At 40.4% G+C, this 18,381-nt stretch overlaps 1 protein-coding gene across 2 annotated transcripts; it reads left to right on the top strand.

Annotated features, from left to right (window-relative positions):
* The first annotated feature begins 147 nt into the window (after positions 1 to 147).
* ube4a (ubiquitination factor E4A (UFD2 homolog, yeast)) lies at positions 148 to 18,169 on the top strand. 2 transcript variants are annotated; one of them, XM_086261498.1, is made up of 20 exons: positions 148 to 283; positions 2,914 to 3,099; positions 4,204 to 4,380; positions 6,023 to 6,135; positions 6,405 to 6,557; positions 6,730 to 6,889; positions 6,992 to 7,194; positions 7,290 to 7,481; positions 7,586 to 7,919; positions 8,022 to 8,148; positions 8,279 to 8,586; positions 9,067 to 9,199; positions 9,287 to 9,477; positions 9,788 to 9,888; positions 10,858 to 10,971; positions 11,242 to 11,416; positions 11,540 to 11,720; positions 11,835 to 11,982; positions 12,071 to 12,228; positions 14,641 to 18,169. In XM_086261498.1, the coding sequence occupies exons 2-20, from the start codon at positions 2,970 to 2,972 to the stop codon at positions 14,774 to 14,776; spliced, it is 3,234 nt and encodes a 1,077-aa protein (XP_086117624.1). In that variant the 5' UTR covers positions 148 to 283; positions 2,914 to 2,969; the 3' UTR covers positions 14,777 to 18,169. The 2 variants fall into 2 exon arrangements, with proteins under 2 accessions (XP_086117624.1, XP_086117625.1); XM_086261499.1 differs by having other exon boundaries at positions 153 to 283; positions 2,918 to 3,099.
* Positions 18,170 to 18,381: the final 212 nt, after the last annotated feature.

Raw genomic sequence — 18,381 nt, forward strand, 5'->3', positions numbered from 1 at the left:
TTGAGAAAACTTGAAATTCCAATTTTAAGGCCATAATGACTCAATTTTTTTTAAACTTATAGATGGCAAAAAATAAAATATTATTTTATTATTTTAAGTGAATTAAGAAATTCTCCAACGCAATAATCACTCCTGACCGAACGGTGGCGCCGACGGACTGATACAGCTCGCAGCAGCCGTTTTAGGAAAAAGAAGAAAACGTTTACTATTTACTGAGGAACTGGCATTGGTTTCGTAGAAGCAATTTTATAACTCAAAATACACATTACTTCTCGTCAAACAGGTACGACAGCCGTCTTTATCGTTTGTATATATTATTGAGGTTGATAATACCTGAAATCCTCATTTGAGTTTATGAAATTAAAGTTGAAATCGAGCCTTGGTGACCCCATGACAGCTCAGCTTAGCAGCAGCAGCACCAGCACCAGCAGGGCGGTCAGGGTTGCTAGCTCCACCTGCTAGCTAGTTAGCACAAAACCGTCAAGCAGCTCATCTTCTGCGCACTAACACGGCTAACGGGTGATGTGACTCTCTCAGAACAGCGTAAAGGTGACTAGCTGGGAAGTAGTCTTCGTAAAGTGGTCAGAGTTAAAGCTGTAAGGTGCTGAACTGATAAACCTGACTATGCACAGTAACTGTAATCTGCGGAAGAGGTGAGCTCTACCTAGACTGGCGGTCAGTCCATATGTTACTGTTAATGTTACTGAGTTACTGTTTGTCGTGCTAAAAACTTTCGAACATCATCAGAAAGTAGGGTTCAGCAGACCACGACCTTTTTGTCCCAGGTTATCATCTCACGATGTCTAATACACGTGGAGGTACACTCTGTTTTATAGTAATAACAACAAGTGCCCATTTAGACAGCTTACCATCTTCTTTAAACCTCGTTGATCCGCGTTGTGTTACTTTTATAGAGGAAAAATAGTGACTACAGATTATTTAAAGACATTTAAAATGCAATTTGAGGGTGCAAAACTTTAATAATCAAAAAATACAGTTACAGTCAAAGTGAAATCCTTCTATATGGTATCTGTCTCATAGCACTGCAGTATTGAAACAGCATGCAGGAGTGAATGTGTTGAAGGCATTTGCATATAAATACTTGTTTTAGGGTTCTTGTGGGTGTCGATGAGAACTTGCAAAGTGCTGTGTTATTGTAGACTAAAATTCATCTGAATTAGTACAGATCTATTCAGTTTAAATTGGGGCTGGGCGATATGCCCTTAAAAATTATATCATGATGTTTCAAGAACATTTGCTGCTGCTTCTTCTTCAGGTTGCTCCCTGTAGGGGGAAACCACAGGGGATCATCTGTCACCATCTCACCCTATTCCTTGCATCCTCCTCTTCCTCTGTTACAGTAGCCATCTGCAGGTCCTTCATTGCATCCATGAAACTCTTCTGTGGTCTTCCTCTTTTTCTCCTTGCTTGGCAGCTCTATGTGCAAAACCTTTTATCCGATATATCCACTATCCGTCCTCTGCACATGTCCAAACCACCTCAGCCTTGTCACTCGAACAGTGTCTCCAAGCCACTCAGTTTGAGATGCTGAGTATTTCAAGACAGTTTGCAGTAATGATATTTATGATGAAAAAAACAACATAGTAAATGTTTTATTGATGCTTGCAGTCAGGTGTATTTATAACTATAAGTAAATGAAGGGCATTCTTTGCCCTTCTTTTGCATCGAGTTCCTGTCACTGATGATGTACTACCTAATTCAAAGTGTGAATTCACTGAAACAAGGTGTCATAATTATTTTTGGGTTTCACATCACCAGCTGCTTGAATCTCTTCCTTTATAGTCTGGTAGTACTTCACTGTGTTTTTCCCTCAAGTGGTGAAACAAGTTTGTTGTTTCCACCTTAAGCAGGAACAGTCTTCTTGAATATTTGGCTTTGTTGGAGCTCCAGTTTGACTAAATTGTCACTGGAGTCTTACATACAGTTCTTGCTCTCATATACAGTATGCCTCGACGTGTCTCATTGTTGTGTAGAAAAAAAAAACATGTCCTTGGTGGGCACTAGTAGTTTTTCTATGTAGGAAATTATTGCTGTTTAAATGTAATACACTGAAATATTTACTACCTATAATATTTAATAACTCTATTACCTTGTAAAGATGAAAAGAAAGTTATGATGACCATTAAGCTGTGAAACTAAGATTCAATATTCAAAGTGTTTATTGTCATGTGTCACAAGAGAAAAAGGCATTCCTCTGTGCAATGAAATTCTTTCTTTGCTGTCCACCCACAGATGCTGATGAATATATACAATAGAAATAGAACATATAAATACAAATAAATAAATGAAGACAGAAAAGGAGACAAAACATGGAGATTTGAAAAAGAGATGTGTGCAAAAGAGCTATAGCTTATATACTGGCTTAATATGTAAGATGATGTAAAATATGTAAGATAAACACACTAAAACCAAAAATGTTGTGAGAAGCCCTAAATAGCAAGATGTTATTTTAAGCCAGTGTTTGCAATTTAACAACTTAAGATTATTAAAAGGAATGTTAATTGTGTCATTTTCAGAATATATTTGTAGGGAGAGATGACGAAGGTGCAAAAAGTGCATTTAGCCTCCAGACAGTCATGTGACAAATTAAAGCAGAGCTACTGGTTCCCTTAAGGCTCTGCCTTCTTTAATAGTACTTGAGGTTGTGCAACTGTACCCTGAAGGCAACAACGTGCTGACAGTAAAACATGTTGAATTTGAGTGTGCTGGACAGATGAGTTTGGTAAAGTGGCCAACATCATGAAGATCTGCATATTAAATCAAAGTAACAGTGACCAAACGAAACAAAAATACACTTGTTTGTGTGTGATGATGATACTGTTCATTTAAGTGTGCTGAAATTGCCATCTGCCCCCCTTTTTTTTTTTTTTTTTTTTTTTTTTTTTTTAAAAGATAGCTAGTCCCTAGAGCTGGGATCTTGGATGGAGTAAGTGTTGAGCCCCAATGAGATGACTGACCAGGGCAACAACAACCAGAACATCTCCCGCAACCCCTTTGCTGCCCTCTTCAGCTCACTGGCTGATGCCAAACAGTTTGCATCAGGCCAGAAACCTCAACAGCTTTCTACTCAACCACCACGTGAGTAGAATGATCACATTTCATACAGTATAAGAAGCAGTCAGAACATATCTGAAGTAGACTGATTTGTGTTGTGTGTTACTTTGGACAGAATCCCAACTTCTCCTAACATTGTCTGGAATTAAAGTGTGTAGGCTTTGAGGTAGATAATCATAGGTCACGTCCTTTTATAGAAGCCAGCTTGTCTGAGTGTGCTGATATGTAAAAGTTGATTATACTCTGTTGTGTGGACAGCTGCAGACACTGCTGATGACTAGCTATTCCTGGAATACGTTAATAAGGTCGGCTTGAAGTCCGCCCCAGGGGCACAGGTGTAGTTAATGCACATTGTAATAGAAAGTCTTGACAGATGACTCCATGCTATCACAAAAAAAATTCAAGAATGGATCTTTCTGCTTACTGCCCAATGACAACATTTCTATCAGTAGACCCAAATGGACCTTAGCAACTGCATGCCTGCATCTGTGCATTTTCTGTAAATCACGCAGCTCCACCCCAAAGGAGGATATCCCCATGCAACAGTCACAGCATTTGCTTCCAGAGTAACTTGTTTATCTCAGATGTTGATTTTTGTGATGAAATTCCAGGTAAGTTTTTCTTCTAGTGATTTCTCTTGAAAGCCGCTGCACACAGCAGGGTTCCAGTGTTACCTATGTATCACTTCATGAACAATAAGATGATTTTTCTCAGACTGTGTTTCCAAATTCATGTTATTTATACCAAAGGTCTTTGCATGAAAACGGTGCACCACCACTTCTGTATCAGAGATTATTTTTGAGAGTTTTCTTGGTCTTTCAGATCATCCTCTGTCCCATTAATTGCATTTCTTAATGACATTTCATACAGTGAAAAATGTCAAGATGGAAGCAGTTTTATGCCCTTCTATAACTTGCCCCCTGATTTTTAGCCATCAGTCAAGATCATTTTTAGATCCTAGAAACTTTTCTCGATTTTCTTTTTGTTCGAAAAAGGCAGTTTTATCACCAGTTTGTAGCACGGATGAGATTTATCTATTTTTAAACTAGCCAAAATATTAATTTATTGGACTGTCTGTGCTATGCTAACCTGCTGCTTCATGTTTGGCTTTTGTATGTGCTTTCACAGTGGAGGACTCGGGTGAGAGCCAGTCGGAGTCAGAAAACTCGGTTTCAGACAGCGTTGATGACAATGACGACTCTGTGGCAGAGATTAGCCGCTCCTTCCGGTCCCGGCAGGAGCTGTGCGAGCAGCTCAATGTCAATCACATGATCCAGCGAATATTTCTCATCACTCTGGACAACAGTAAGTTGACTGTGATTTGCACGGCCCCTGGGTATTAACTCAGTATGGATAATATGGATCAAAACATCTATTCATGTTACTTCTTAGTATTGTTTGTGGTTTCTAAACTCAAAAAAGGGCCAAAAAGGTACAAAATTAAATGCATTATATCAATTTTGAAATGACCATTCTTTCCCTCATCAGTTAATTTCAGACTGACCCACCAGTGTTAAATTAGGGCTCTGTGAGAGTCATACCATAGAGGTTTCACTGCTGCAGTACTTCTAGCTCCTAATCCTGGCTGGCTGTATGATTTTTGTCACATGCTGATATGTAAACTTTAAACTTTTTAAAATAATTTGGGCTGTATCTGTGGGACTTAAGCCCTACTAGGGTTGGGTGATTGATCCAGAGTCCAGTTATACTAAACCCCCAATGGCATTGCCGATGACCAATAGCATCGTTGCTGGGTGGCAGTCAGAGGAGCTTAACATGCACCCATTATTTTAGGACTATCCACCCACCATATTGTACAGTGTGTGGCCGTGACACAGAGAAAAAACAAAAGATGGATGTGTGGAAGAGAAGCACACACACATACCAGGATTATACATCGCACTTCCAATATAAAGGCATGTTCAAACACTGACATGTTATGCTGATTGATTTAGCTTTACTGTAAGTAATAACTTGAGTGGGCGGATATGAGGCAAACGGCTAAAATGGTATTAGGTTATAACATTTGCTGGCCATCCTCAGCCGTCTCCTGTGCTCTTTCCAGGTTATACCCACACACGGCCAAGTTTTTAACCCACAGAAACACCAACAGGGGGGGGAAAAACTTAAGTAGATGAGATAAAGGAGTGTCTCTGCAAATTCAGTCATGTTAAGCTCTGATTTAAAAATCAGCCCCTAAGTTAGAAATACTCCATTTTCTCTCATTTGATGATGATGATGATGATGATGGATCAGCTCCACACACATCTAATTCAAAGCAGGTCAAAAATGGTGGACAAACTTATGTGCTCGTTTGGTCAAATCTGTGTTGTAAGTGTGTTATATCTGGAGGGGAGACATGGAACTATAGCAATCCAGATTCACTATAATGTAAACCTCGTAATAATGACATCAATTAAATGCATCAGTGTGAAAATGATATAGAATTTGCTTTAATTGGTCAGCTATCACCAATACCTTTGAATACTAAATACCTAAGGTAGGACTATTTAAAAACTTGTGCGTGAGAGGCTTGTGCAGACTAAAGTCTTGCATGCCATATTGTCAGCTGATTTTCCTTCTTTTGATCTAAAAGGCAGTCAGGTGCTGGGTGATGAGTGTGTTTCTCCTAAATAGTACCGAGCTCTGTTATTATAGGTATTATTGGATGCAGCACACTGTCTTGATTTGCTGTCCTGTGAGTAACAAATGACTCAGCACCTTTTAAGACAATATAAAAACCATCCCTACTGTGAGGTCTTATTGTGTGAGTCTCTCCACCACTACTCAGGGATGAGTGATGATGTTGAGGAAATGTAGCAGTTATTTGTTGGACTGTTGATCTATTTCTCAGCACCAGTTAATTCAGTGCACGTAGTCTAAGAGATAATAAGTTGCCATGTGTAAAAACATCTTAATTGACTTTATTTTTTTATTTTCCCCCTAGGTGACCCTAGTCTGAGAGGAGGTAATGGGATCCCTCCTCGGTGTGTTTACCTGGAGGAGATGGCTGCAGATCTAGATGGGCAGGACTGGCTGGACATGGACAACATAGAACAGGTCAAATGTCAATAAAGTGTTTTTAATCTTATCACTTTTTTTCTTCCGTCTCATTTCTCACCTTACCGTGAACCTCTACATGTCTGGCAAAGTGGCTGAAGAAACCTCGTATTCCATCAGATGCAAAAACATTACATTTTGACGCATTGCGTAAAAATTGATTTTCATAAAGAAAATGCCTGACATGAAGACTTCGTTGTTTTAGGGGCTTTCGAAATGTGTTGGTCAGACTGATTTGTGTCAGTGATGCTTCTTCTTTTGTCCTCCAGGCCCTTTTTAACCGTCTGCTGCTTCTAGAGCCGGGAAACCAGCTCATCTATATGACGTCATGCAGTGCTGTTAACCTGTCTGCTGACCGGGATGCTGGAGAGAAATGTGCCATCCCTTACCTTTTTGCTTGTTATCAGAGGGCTAAGGAAGAGGTAACTGGGTTTTTGTTTTTTCTCCCCCCTCTGCATGATTGTAATTGTCGCTCTTTAGTGGTACTATTTTTAGAGATGGCCATCTGTTAATAGAGTATTCTAAGTAATTGGAACATAAAAATAACCCACACTTTTCCATAATTCATTCACTTTCTTTTTATCTCACCTCCAGATCACAAAGGTACCAGAGAAGTTACTTTCGTTTGCTGTTCGCTGTAAGAATCTGACCGTTTCTAACACACGAACAGTCCTGCTCACACCAGAGATCTACATCAGCCAGAATGTCTACGAACAACTTCTGGACCTGCTGCTGGAAAGCTTCAATGGAGCACGTAGGTCATGGACTGGGCCCAACTGTTTTGTCTTGAGTTTTGAGTAAAGTTATAAGTGTTATGTGTAAAGTTTTCTGCCTAAATGTCTCTGCTGTGATTCAGATCCAGACGAAGTGGTTGAATTTGTGGAGGAGGTCATTGCTGGCCTGCTGTCTGATCAGGAGGTGCGGACTTTTGAGGAGGTTATAGTACCGGTGTTCGACATCTTCCAGGGACGTGTCAAGGACTTGGACCTGTGCCAGCCTCTTCTCTACTCCTACCTGGATGTTCTACTCTATTTCAGCCACCATAAAGATATTGCCAAGGTACAGAGACAGACTTTTAGCGAATGTTGTGGTAATGTTGTGCACCCTCTGACAACAGCAGACGATTTTAAATCCTCTTTTTTCTATGTTCACAGGTACTCGTTGAACACATCCAGCCCAAAGACCCAGCTAATGGTTTGCAGTACCAGAAAAGCCTACTGGGGACAGTATTCAATATATCCTGCTTGCTGAAAACCCCAGGTGTGGTAGAAGGGCACGGCTACTTCCTGAACCCTTCCCGCTCCAGCGCCCAGGAAACAAAGGTCCAAGAGGCCAACATCCACCAGGTAAACGCTTTCTTTTTCATTTGCTGCTCCTGATTTGTTTGCCTGTTTGCCAAACTGAAAATACACCAGAGTCAATGACCTTTTCTTCTCTCACTGGTTTGCAGTTTATGGGCCAGTTTCATGACAAGCTGCACCAAATCTTGAAAAACTTGCTCCAGCGGTCTGGTGAGACCCGCCACTTGCTGCTCACCTGGTTGGGCAGCTGCCTGCAAGCTAATGCTGGCCGAGCCAAGATCTGGGCCAATCAGATGCCGGAGATCTTCTTTCAGATGTACGCCTCAGATGCATTTTTCTTGAACTTGGGTGCAGCTCTGCTGAAGCTGTGCCAGCCCTTCTGCAGGCCACGTTCACCTAAACTGCTCACCTTCAACCCAACCTACTGCGCACTCAAAGAGCTGAGTGAGGAAGAGAGGAGGAATCGCAATGTGCATGCACGAGGTCAGTGTACTGGATGTCAGTGACCCTTATTTATAATGGTTTCAAGATTGTTAATTTAACGCCTTTGGTAATAAATAAACTGTCCACTTTTTCTTATGTCAGGTCTTGATAAGGAGACCTGCCTGATCCCTGTGCCTCCCCAGCAGCCGATGGAGTCGGCGCAGTCCTACAGCCTTCTGACTGAAAACCTCATCCTCACACAACTCACCCAGCATCTAGGCTTTCACAGGTAAACACAGTCAGACAAACGCAGATTTTTTCCATATAGAAGCTAAAGAGAATACTGAGACTTCCAACGTATGTTATCTTGTTCCCACTGTGTCTGTGCACTTGTCTGCATGCATAATGTGTGCATGCAGACTCCATGAGCAGATGGTGAAGATGAGCCAGTCTCTCCACCGGCTCCAGGTGACGTGGCAGGAGGCCCAGCGAACAGGCAGCCCAATGTCGGAGCAGCTCCTGGAGCAGTTTGAGCGCCTGATGATTGTCTATCTCTCAACCAAAGCTGCCACTACACAACCTGCCATGCTGCAATGTTGCCTTAACCTACAAGCTTCCACTGCTGCTCTGCTCGTTCAGCTCAGTATGGGGAACCAGGGGCCTGAACATGTAGCACTCAGTTTTCCCCTGCCCTCCCTGCAGAACACGATGCTCTGCTATGTACCTGGTACGTCAGATATTTCACTATACAGTAAATACAATGGGGTGAAACACTCAGGTTTACTTTTTGTCATACTGGGCCAACATGTTCAGCCTTTTAATTTCTCTTAATTTTCTCAGGATTGAGTTGGATCAGGTGTTTTTCTTTCGCCTCCTTAAATTTGAAGGTGTGAACGTTGTGTTAAAAAGCCTTACCCCACTTCATAAAACGTCATGCAAACATCATTTTGACGGAATGTTACCACACCCCACCGGCATGTAATAAATAACATCACTGATCATTTAATTGCGTTTTTGTTGTCAAAGTTCAAGGTGTGAGTTTGTAAATCACTGCAAGCTTTTGTACATGCGATTCATTCACAGCAGACACTACAGACTGGTTTGAAATGACTGCATCTGTGCATGCAATATCGCAGTTTTTAGTCACTCATCTCAATAATATTGAGCATTTCACACGATAGTCATTAATCTGCATTTTGTCTGTCAGAGTTTTTTGCAGAAAATTTGGGAGATTTTTTCATCTTCCTTCGTCGGTTTGCAGAAGACATCCTGGAGACGTCTGCAGAAAGTCTAGAGCAGATTCTAAACTTTATTACTGTCTTCATGGGTAACGTAGAGAGGTCAGTGACCTTATCGACCATGTCTGTGATTTCAGTCAGATGAAATGAAGAGTCGTTCAGATTTGTCATGTCTTGTTTGGACAACAGGATGAAGAACCCTCATTTAAGAGCAAAGCTTGCCGAGGTTTTGGAGGCAGTGATGCCCCACATGGAGCCGGTGACCCCTGGTGCTGCTCAGCCAATCGTGTTCCAGAGAGAAAGAGTTTTCTGCTCCTATAGACACGCACCCCAGCTGGCTGAGGCCCTCATTACTGTGTTTGTAGACATTGAATTCACAGGTACAACACAGTTTAGACTTTCTAGATTCTAAAGATCTGTAGGTGGAAAGCTGAAACAGCTGTTTGTTAACATTCCTGTTAAGTTAACTGTCAACTGTTACTAAGACCATCTGTGATTAAAAGAGCTCGGCTTGGTGAGGCGTAGTATTATTTAGGGTCTTTTTGTGAACAGTGAAGAAGCTAGGTTTTGTGTGCTCACCTGGACGTGCTCTGCACAACAAGATAAAGAGATAAACTCTGAAGTGTAAGCAAACAGGAAGGAGAGCTGAAACATGCGGGGTTTAAGGTTTCCTCTGGTCCCCCCCCACAGGTGATCCTCATCAGTTTGAACAGAAATTCAACTACAGAAGGCCTATGTATCCAGCTCTTAAATACATGTGGGGAAAAGACAACTACAGAGAGAGCATCAAGGTAATGTTGATGTTCTAGATATAAATTTCAGATGTTAGATGTGTGATGATTGTACTTTTTAGCCATGCAACATGAAATTCCTTGGTTTGACTTTTCTTCTGCAGCCACCTCGTGCTCTCCTTTGCTTACATTCGGGCTTCAGTTTTCCTCACTTCTAGTAAGAAGCAATTCACTCCATGAGATAATGTGGTCAGGCATTTTGAGCGCAGTTTACCTAATGAATTTTTAAAGCAAGACAAGGAAATCAGGTTTTCAAAAATTCTATCGACTCTTCTTTGAAGGCTCCTATTTTTTGTTTCTTTTTGTTTGATTTTGGTCCATTGCACACATCAATCAAAAGTGAAGAAGGGTGTAAGGTGGCAGTATTTTTTCCCCTTCCGCTTTCCCTTCCTGTTGATAACTGTTGCAAACTTAGTTGTGGTTGTAGTGTTATGTGCATATAATAACACATCATGTTGTAAACTGTTGGGTGTGTTTGGAAGGAAAAAAAAGACTTAACCTTCATTTAACTGGGGGTTAAATCGCACCTTAAAATGGCACGACGTAGTGCTGCTCGGATCTTGTGGTGATCTGCTCTGCCAGCACTGATTCCACTGAGTGGAAAAAGTCACACAAGGCGGGGACAGTGTCGAATTCAGTCAACGAACCACTGGGGCACCTGATTTACTCTCTTCTCCACACTATTCTCTTTATAAAGTGCTCTACACACCCCATCATTACGGCCAACAGGTGGATTTTCCTGTTTCAGGGGAGCTAGCCAGCAATGAAGAACCACTTACTGCTTAAGAGACAGAGTGAAAGTGGAAAGTTTTTCCTTAGTTTTTTAACATAAAATTAATTGCTTAACACTTAACACATGCTGGTATAAACCCTTTTAACCATGTAGTCATAATAAGGGAACAAATGGATAGTGCATACCTGCAAACTGGCATAAATGTGTTTAATTTAGTTTGGTATGTTTTATTTCAGCATTTGGCCAACTATGCATCTGAAAACCTGGAGGCCATGAACCCCCCTCTTTTCCTCAGGTTCCTCAATTTACTGATGAATGATGCCATCTTCCTATTGGATGAGGCCATTCAGGTGAGACCGTGATGTATTTTGACTTCACAACCTTCAGCCTTGGTTCTGTATTATGTGATGTTTTCTGAACATTGCTGGAATATTATTCTGACATTATACAATATTCTGATGGTGAAATCTAGTTTAATCTATCAGTACTTGTCATCTACTGCATATCTCTTTCTAAAACGGTTCTATAGTAGCATCATTATTAATAACTTTATTGTTTTTAAAGATATTTTTGATGTGATTTAGACTCCGTTTTTCAGCTGAATCTTCTTTCCTCTGTAGTACCTGAGTAAAATCAAGATTCTGCAGCTGGAGAGGGATCGAGGGGACTGGGAAGGCCTGGCCCCTGATGCCAGAAGAGAGAAAGAGTCCAGCCTGCAGATGTTTGGACAGCTGGGACGCTTCCACAACATCATGTCCAATGAGACCATCGGCACACTGGCCTTCCTCACCTCAGGTCAGGCAGAAAAGACCGCTACACATCCTTTCCACTACACTCATGAACCCATTTAATTGTTGTCCTCATCCATTCACTGTGATTATTTCTGCCTTTTGCTTTTCTTTTTTTTCTCTTTCTCAGAAATTAAGGGTATCTTTGTGCACCCATTCCTGGCTGAGAGGATCATCTCCATGCTTAACTACTTCCTGCAGCACCTGGCGGGCCCTAAAATGGGCGCTCTTAAAGTCAAGGACTTCAGTGAGTTTGACTTCAAACCTCAGCAGCTCGTTTCTGACATCTGCACAATCTACCTAAACCTGGGGTATGTTTAAAACATTCTTCTACAGAGAAAAATATCAGTTTCCTTACATTTCTTTAATTGTAATCCCTGTTAAATCTGATCCTGAAACAGACTGTTGCTTTGTTTCTCCAACAGCGATGAGGAGAATTTCTGTGCCACTGTCCCAAAGGATGGGCGATCGTATTCTCCTACTCTTTTCTCCCAGACCATTAGAGTATTGAAAAAGATCAACAAGCCTGGGGATATGATTGTAGCTTTTGGACTCCTCGCTGATAAAATAAAGGTATCATTTTACTTGGAGAGGCTACCAGAGTAATAAAAGACGATAGGAGGTACTCATGAATGTTTGTTTCCATTGTGCCTCTATTTAGTCTCATGCAGACAGACAGCAGCAGGAAGAGGAGACATATGCAGATGCTCCAGATGAATTCTTGGATCCCATCATGTCCACCCTGATGCTGGACCCTGTTCTTCTCCCCTCTTCCAATGTAACAGTAGACCGCTCAACTATAGCAAGACACCTCCTCAGGTTTGTTCCTTTTTACAAAGCCCAGAATTGAAAGTACAGTCATGTAAAAAAAAAAAAAAAAGAAAGTTTCTTGTGAAAAAATGAGAACACCCTCACCCTGCTTCCATGTTCCAAGTAGCAGCTAAGTGCTGCTAATTAAAGGCAATTGACTGACTGATCATAAGCAAGCGTGGCCGCTGCTGTAAAATGAGATGTTTTGGCAGTTTGTTGGTCTGAAGCATTTATAATGGTGTGAAAATGTGTTTGAACCCTTCTTGATTTCCTTTTTTTGTATGTTTGTCACACTTAAATGTTTCAGATCACCAAGCAAATTTAAATATTAGACAAAAATAGCACAAATGAACATCATATGCTGTTTCTAAATGAAGGTGTTTCTTATTAAGGGGTAAAAAAAAAATCTGAACCTATATGGCTCTGTGTGGGGGGGAGTGATTGCCCCTCATGTCACTCGTGTCCTCCAAGGCCTAATATATTGTGAGATTTGAAAACGATCCATAAAAAGTTGTGGGTAAGTCAGTAAGTTTTTACAGATTTTTCACATTTGGTATGACCTTGACTCAGTTTTCAACAAAATGAAATCACACTGAGCTTTTGTGATGGTATCTATCATCTTGTCTACCATCACACAAAATAATATCTTGAAAACTGTAGATGCTCCACTGCTAACAAACAAAAATGAACCGATTATTTACTCCTTCCCTTTAGGGGGAAAAATTAACAAGTATGGTTTGTTTGCAAGGGCTACCAGGAGGAAGCATCTTCTCTTTAAAGAGAACATTGCAGCAGAGCTTAGGTTTGCAAAAATGCATCTAAAGAAATCACAAGACATCTGGAACAATGTCTTTTGGACAGATGAGACCAAAGTGGAGATGTTTGATCATAATGCACAGCGCCAGGCTTGGTGAAAACCAAACACCTCATTTCAACTGTCAGGCACGGTGGGGGAGAGATGATCATTTGGTCTTGTTTCGCAGCCACTGGGCCTAAGCATCTTGCAGTCATTGAGTCAACTGTGAACTCCTCTGTATATCAAAATATTATGTCAAATGTGAGGCCATCTGTCTGACAGATAAAGCTAGGCTAAACTGGGTAATGCAACATGACAATGGTGTCAAGCACAGCAGCAAATCTATGACAGAATGGTTGAAAAAGAAAAGAATAAAGGTGTTGCAGTGGACCAGTCAAAGTCCACACCTCAGCCTGATTGAATTGGCGTGTCATGACCTTAAGAGAGCTGTACATAAACAGATACTACAAATTTTAAGGAGCTGAAGCAAAGTTGCACAGAATAGTAGGCCAAACTTCCTCTACAATGCAAGACACTGATAGTCATACAGAAAAAAACGATTCATTAAGTTATTGCTGTTAAAAGTGGCTTTACAAAGTGGCAATTATAGGGTTTGTCTTGTAAAAACCTTATTTTTTTACATGACTGTATTCTGTTTGGATGATCTCTACACTGTCTGATGATTCATCTGTGAGATTGCCCATAACCATAACCTATATGATCCAGACATATGTGGATGTTTCTTTCCCTCTTCCGGTGTGATAAAACAGAAGGTTGACTATACCTGTGTGAGAACCTTGTTCACATACAACTGTAAATGATTAAGCCAACTGTAATTAATCAGTTGAACAGCTAAAACACTTTGAAGTCTGAAGATATGCTGGGCTATTTTTTGTAACTTTTAAAAAAAATTTTGTTTAGGGTTTTTTCTTTTTACTGGTTTTAAATTTAGGCCTAATTTAGTTCTTTTAACACATTTAATCTGCATCTGTATGTCTCCTGCACCATTTATCATGCCCTCCCCACACAGAGTAACTTCTTTCCCCAACACACATACAAGCCCACTGGTTAATAGTTGAGAAGATGCTCTAATAGCAGCAAACGATACATTAAGTTCTATTTTAAAGTAGAATCGACAGACAGAAATAGGGAGATGATGATGGACCAGTGCAGCCCTTCTCCACACACATCATTTCAAAGAGGCAGATGTACAAGCACGACCTTAATTATACATGTGTACACAAACACATACATCTCTGTTGCAAGAGCGAAGCAGGCTAGATTTAGCCATCTAATTAGCCATCCATACATCCATTTTCTTCTGCTTAAACAATTCAGGGTCATAGGGCGAAAGGCAGGGTACACCCTGGACAGGTCACCAGTCTATCGCAGGGCTAACAGACAAAACACCATTCAGACTCACAGTCACATCTATGGCCAGTCACAATTAAGTTAAACCGTGCATTTCTTTGGACTGTGGGAGGAAGCCAGAGGAGCTAGAGAGAATCCACGCAGATGTGGGAAAAAAAAAAAGCAAATTCCATGGATGGATGGAAAATGTGTTCATCTTTATGAAGTTGGTATATAGAAGTCATGACCATTTATTAATTGTGTCTGCCTTTTAGTGACCAGACAGACCCCTTCAACCGCAGTCCTCTGACAATGGACCAAATCAGGCCAAATGATGAACTCAAACAGCAGATCTTACAGTGGCTGGAGAAGCATAAGCAAGAAAAGCTTCAGTTGGGGCCCAGCGGCTAGCCCTGATCTCACTGTGACAAACAGCGTTGCCTCGCGCTGTTATTTTTCTTACCTGGCCGCACTTGCTCCTTTGCTTCATGGCAGATCCACAGTGTGCTTATTTCTTTGGATTTATTCTGACTCCTCCAGTCCAGCTGACACTGCATTAGCCTTTCCCTGCAGCTTCCATTCTTAATAAATCGTCCGTGTGACAACAGTCCTGGCAAACTGTAGCCCACCTGCTGGTAAGAACTTCAAAATCCATACACGGTGGCTGTTTTTCCTCCCGTGATGCTCTATTGAAAACACTAGCAGAGTGATACATCCTTGGGTACTGTGTTAATGAGTTAATATAGTCAGAAATATCTGTTCAGCAGCACTTTAATGTACTGTACATACTCCTGTCCAACCACCTGGCCCTTTATACCGGAAGGTAAGTATTTTTGTCATATTATCTAACTTCACTTTCATAAAGAGTATTTCACACACTGCCTTTCAAAGTGCTTTAACACCCCGTATGTTTGCACTCTTGGGTTCAATCGCAACTTGTAAATAGCATTAAAAGTGAGGCATAGCTGAGTCTGAATTTAATTGTGTGTATGACTTTTATTTCATTGACTAGAACATAGGGTTACTTGGAGGCTTTCAAAAAAATAAACTTGATCATTGTAATTAGACACGTGTAGCACTAAACAGTTGTTTGTATTTAAAGACGTATCGATAAGGCTCTTCAGATCTTCAAGCACCTGTCTGTAGTGAAGCACTTATTATCTCATCAGGATTATATAAGACCAGCCAATTAAGGTTAAAGGATAAAGACCATATAGATAAAATGCACCAATCTGAATCATATTTTAGGTCTCAAAGATGTCAGATTGAATATTAAATCTCCTTAAATATTAACTTTAATCTGTTTTGCTGTGACAGAGTTGTTCATGGATATTACAGCTGACGTGTGAAATCTCCAGGGGGCAACTCAAACAAGCAAACAAAGCCAGCATTAAGAAAACATTATTTACAATTTGGCACAAATGGATAATTGACTCTTATTTAGTCTAGCTTTTTTTAGAGAATAAAGCTGCTGAAAAATAACTGCTCATGCCTAAAGAGGAATAAAATCAAGTAAGAGAAGGCATTTAGACAACTCGGGCACTATCTCAGAGTCTTTTATTGGATATTTAATTTTTTTTTAAAAATGTACCAGCTGTTCTATTTCTCATCAAACAGGCAGAGAATATACTTCTGGGGGAAATAAACATGGCTGATAGTTCAGTTAATACCTACAAATGCCTAATTTTAGTAGAAATACAGAGCAGCAACATGGTTATCTATGAGTGTGTTGTTACGTGCATTTCTTATTTGAGTTACATCAAAGCTTTGGAACACTTATCTTAACTCTTTACCCCTTTAAAGCCTACTAGGAGTAACCCTTAAAGCTCTTTTCTGAACTGAGTGATTTCTGTCATATTTCAGGCCTAAATGACTGAGTTTGCATTAGGGCTGCCACGATTAGTCAACTAGTCACGATTACGTCGACTATCAAAATCATCGACAACAAATTTTATAGTCGTCGCGGCGTTTGAAGCTTTTTAATATCCTGAAAGATGCAGGAATAAGCAGACTGAAACAGAAGATGGCAGCAATGCATCTACAAGGATGCCAGCTGCCGTTAAATGCCGAAGAAGAAGAAGAAGCTGTCTTCTGTATCGTAGCTTTGTCCAAATTCAGAGACCACATCCTTCTGAGGCCGATTACGTTACGAAGACACAATGAAATTTGAGGACCTCTCCAAATGCGTCCTCCTTTTCCCCAGATTTGAAGGATGGGTCGGGTGTATGCTTCCGGTCCAACCTATTCCAAAATTCATACTATGGCTCAGCCAATTCCAGTTTCCAACAATGGCGGCAGCTACTTAGTTTTAATATTACTCTTTCTGGGTCACAAAATAAACTTTTAAGATATTTTCAGGTGAGAATGTAGCTGTGTGAACTTCAAATATCTGCTCGATTTATCAACACATCACATATTTGCAAAAGTGCTCCGACGTTTTCAGACACATCTGTTACCCACCAGCTTGATAGCTGACCGGGTGGTCAAGGCTCACTCGAGACGGCGAGAACACCGAACTTCCGGCACATCATTGTCAGACCCCCGCAGTCTTTCACTACTCAGGTTAAACATGATATATGAGTCACTTAGACTTTTATTTGTTCCTGAGTAGTTCTAGTTTTCACACAGCTGAATAAACATCAAACAGAAAACTGATTAAACAGTGAGATGGTAGAGAATTTATTCCAGTGTCCTGTTATATTTTAGGGAGCAAAGAGCAGACGGCTGAGTTTATTAAACCCCACCGAGACAATCTGCAAATTTCATTAAAATTTAATAAACTATCATCTTGTCTTTATTTTCAGTTAGAACATACTTTAAACACTTCAAGCTGTAAGCTAATGATTATATGAGAGCAGATGCATGCTGGTGTAATAAGCTGTAGTTTTACGTCCAATGGATGCATGATCTGATTAGTCGACTAATCGCAAAAATAATGACTAGTTGACTATCAAAATAGTCGTTTGTGGCAGCCCTAGTTTGCATTAGACGTTAACGAGGGTGGCCTCTGCATGTGCAATGGTTGTTTTAATTGATATATACTGAGCTGTCAAAACTTATCATTAAGGGTACTGGGCAGGTTGTGAAATGTCATCTTTATGGGGTGAAAGAGTTCAAACAAGAATGAGATCATTTCATTCTTTTCTGCACCTTCAGTTCACCGGAGCTGCTCCAAACTGCAAAAGTGCTTCTCTTTCCCATCTGTGGCACACTGGCCATCAGTGGTGTTCACTTTTCTTGAGATTTAAGGGCAGAGATATGGGGTTTAATAACTTTGAATGGCTGTGTACAACATAACTGTCACTGTCACCCTCTGAATTAACCTTCATGATATTTTAACCGAAGCATCCTGATCTTGCATTTAAAACACAGGACTTGTGTTGTGTACAAGCTTCGTGTGAAAACGTGCTGGCAAAGATGAACAATAGACACGGTGCCTAAAACCAAGAGCCTTGCAGTACATGTCAGCTGATCTGTTTCATACTCTTAACATACATGATTGAGTTTATTTCTTTGAGGAATATGTGAAGCTGGGCAGTAGAATATAGGGGAAGAACAACAGAAGGAGGTAACATGCTCTTGGGTTGTATTTGAATTAAATTGTTTTAATTCAATTGTGTGCGAGATGGTAACATGTAAGAAGGTGATTATGTATTTGTTGGCATGCTCTGATTTCTGTATTGAGGATCTACCACCCGATTACATGATTTTAATTAAAACACTTTTTTTTTTTGTTTTATTTGTGATTATAAAATGTTTATTTTCAATGTACATTATGATTAAGAAATAAACTAATCTAAGTTATGTACGAAATTACGTTCTCTTTCTCATGTGACAGATTGAATTCGTGACAAATGACGACGTTTACTTTGAGAACAGTAATACACATTGTGAGGCACTGTCAGGTTATAGGAACACATGAAATGATGTCTTCTTTACTTGGACAGGGACTAGAAGTGCAATTAAACCTTACACTCACTGGCCACTTTATTAATTACACCTGGCCAACTGCAAAT

The sequence above is a fragment of the Aulonocara sp. 'chitande type north' Nkhata Bay genome, linkage group LG14, assembly GCF_057382095.1.
Source record: "Aulonocara sp. 'chitande type north' Nkhata Bay isolate Kocher_YH1m ecotype deep benthic linkage group LG14, A_spYH_male_GT1.1, whole genome shotgun sequence".
NCBI classification, from domain to species: domain Eukaryota; kingdom Metazoa; phylum Chordata; class Actinopteri; order Cichliformes; family Cichlidae; genus Aulonocara; species Aulonocara sp. 'chitande type north' Nkhata Bay.

Excerpts from the sequence above, each read along its gene's own strand:
- ube4a (XM_086261498.1), top strand. The coding sequence starts at position 2,970 with ATGACTGACCAGGGCAACAACAACCAGAACATCTCCCGCAACCCCTTT. Across the intron at positions 7,920-8,021 it reads TCGCAATGTGCATGCACGAG|GTCTTGATAAGGAGACCTGC; the intron begins GTCAGTGTACTG and ends TTCTTATGTCAG. Across the intron at positions 11,417-11,539 it reads ACTGGCCTTCCTCACCTCAG|AAATTAAGGGTATCTTTGTG; the intron begins GTCAGGCAGAAA and ends TCTCTTTCTCAG.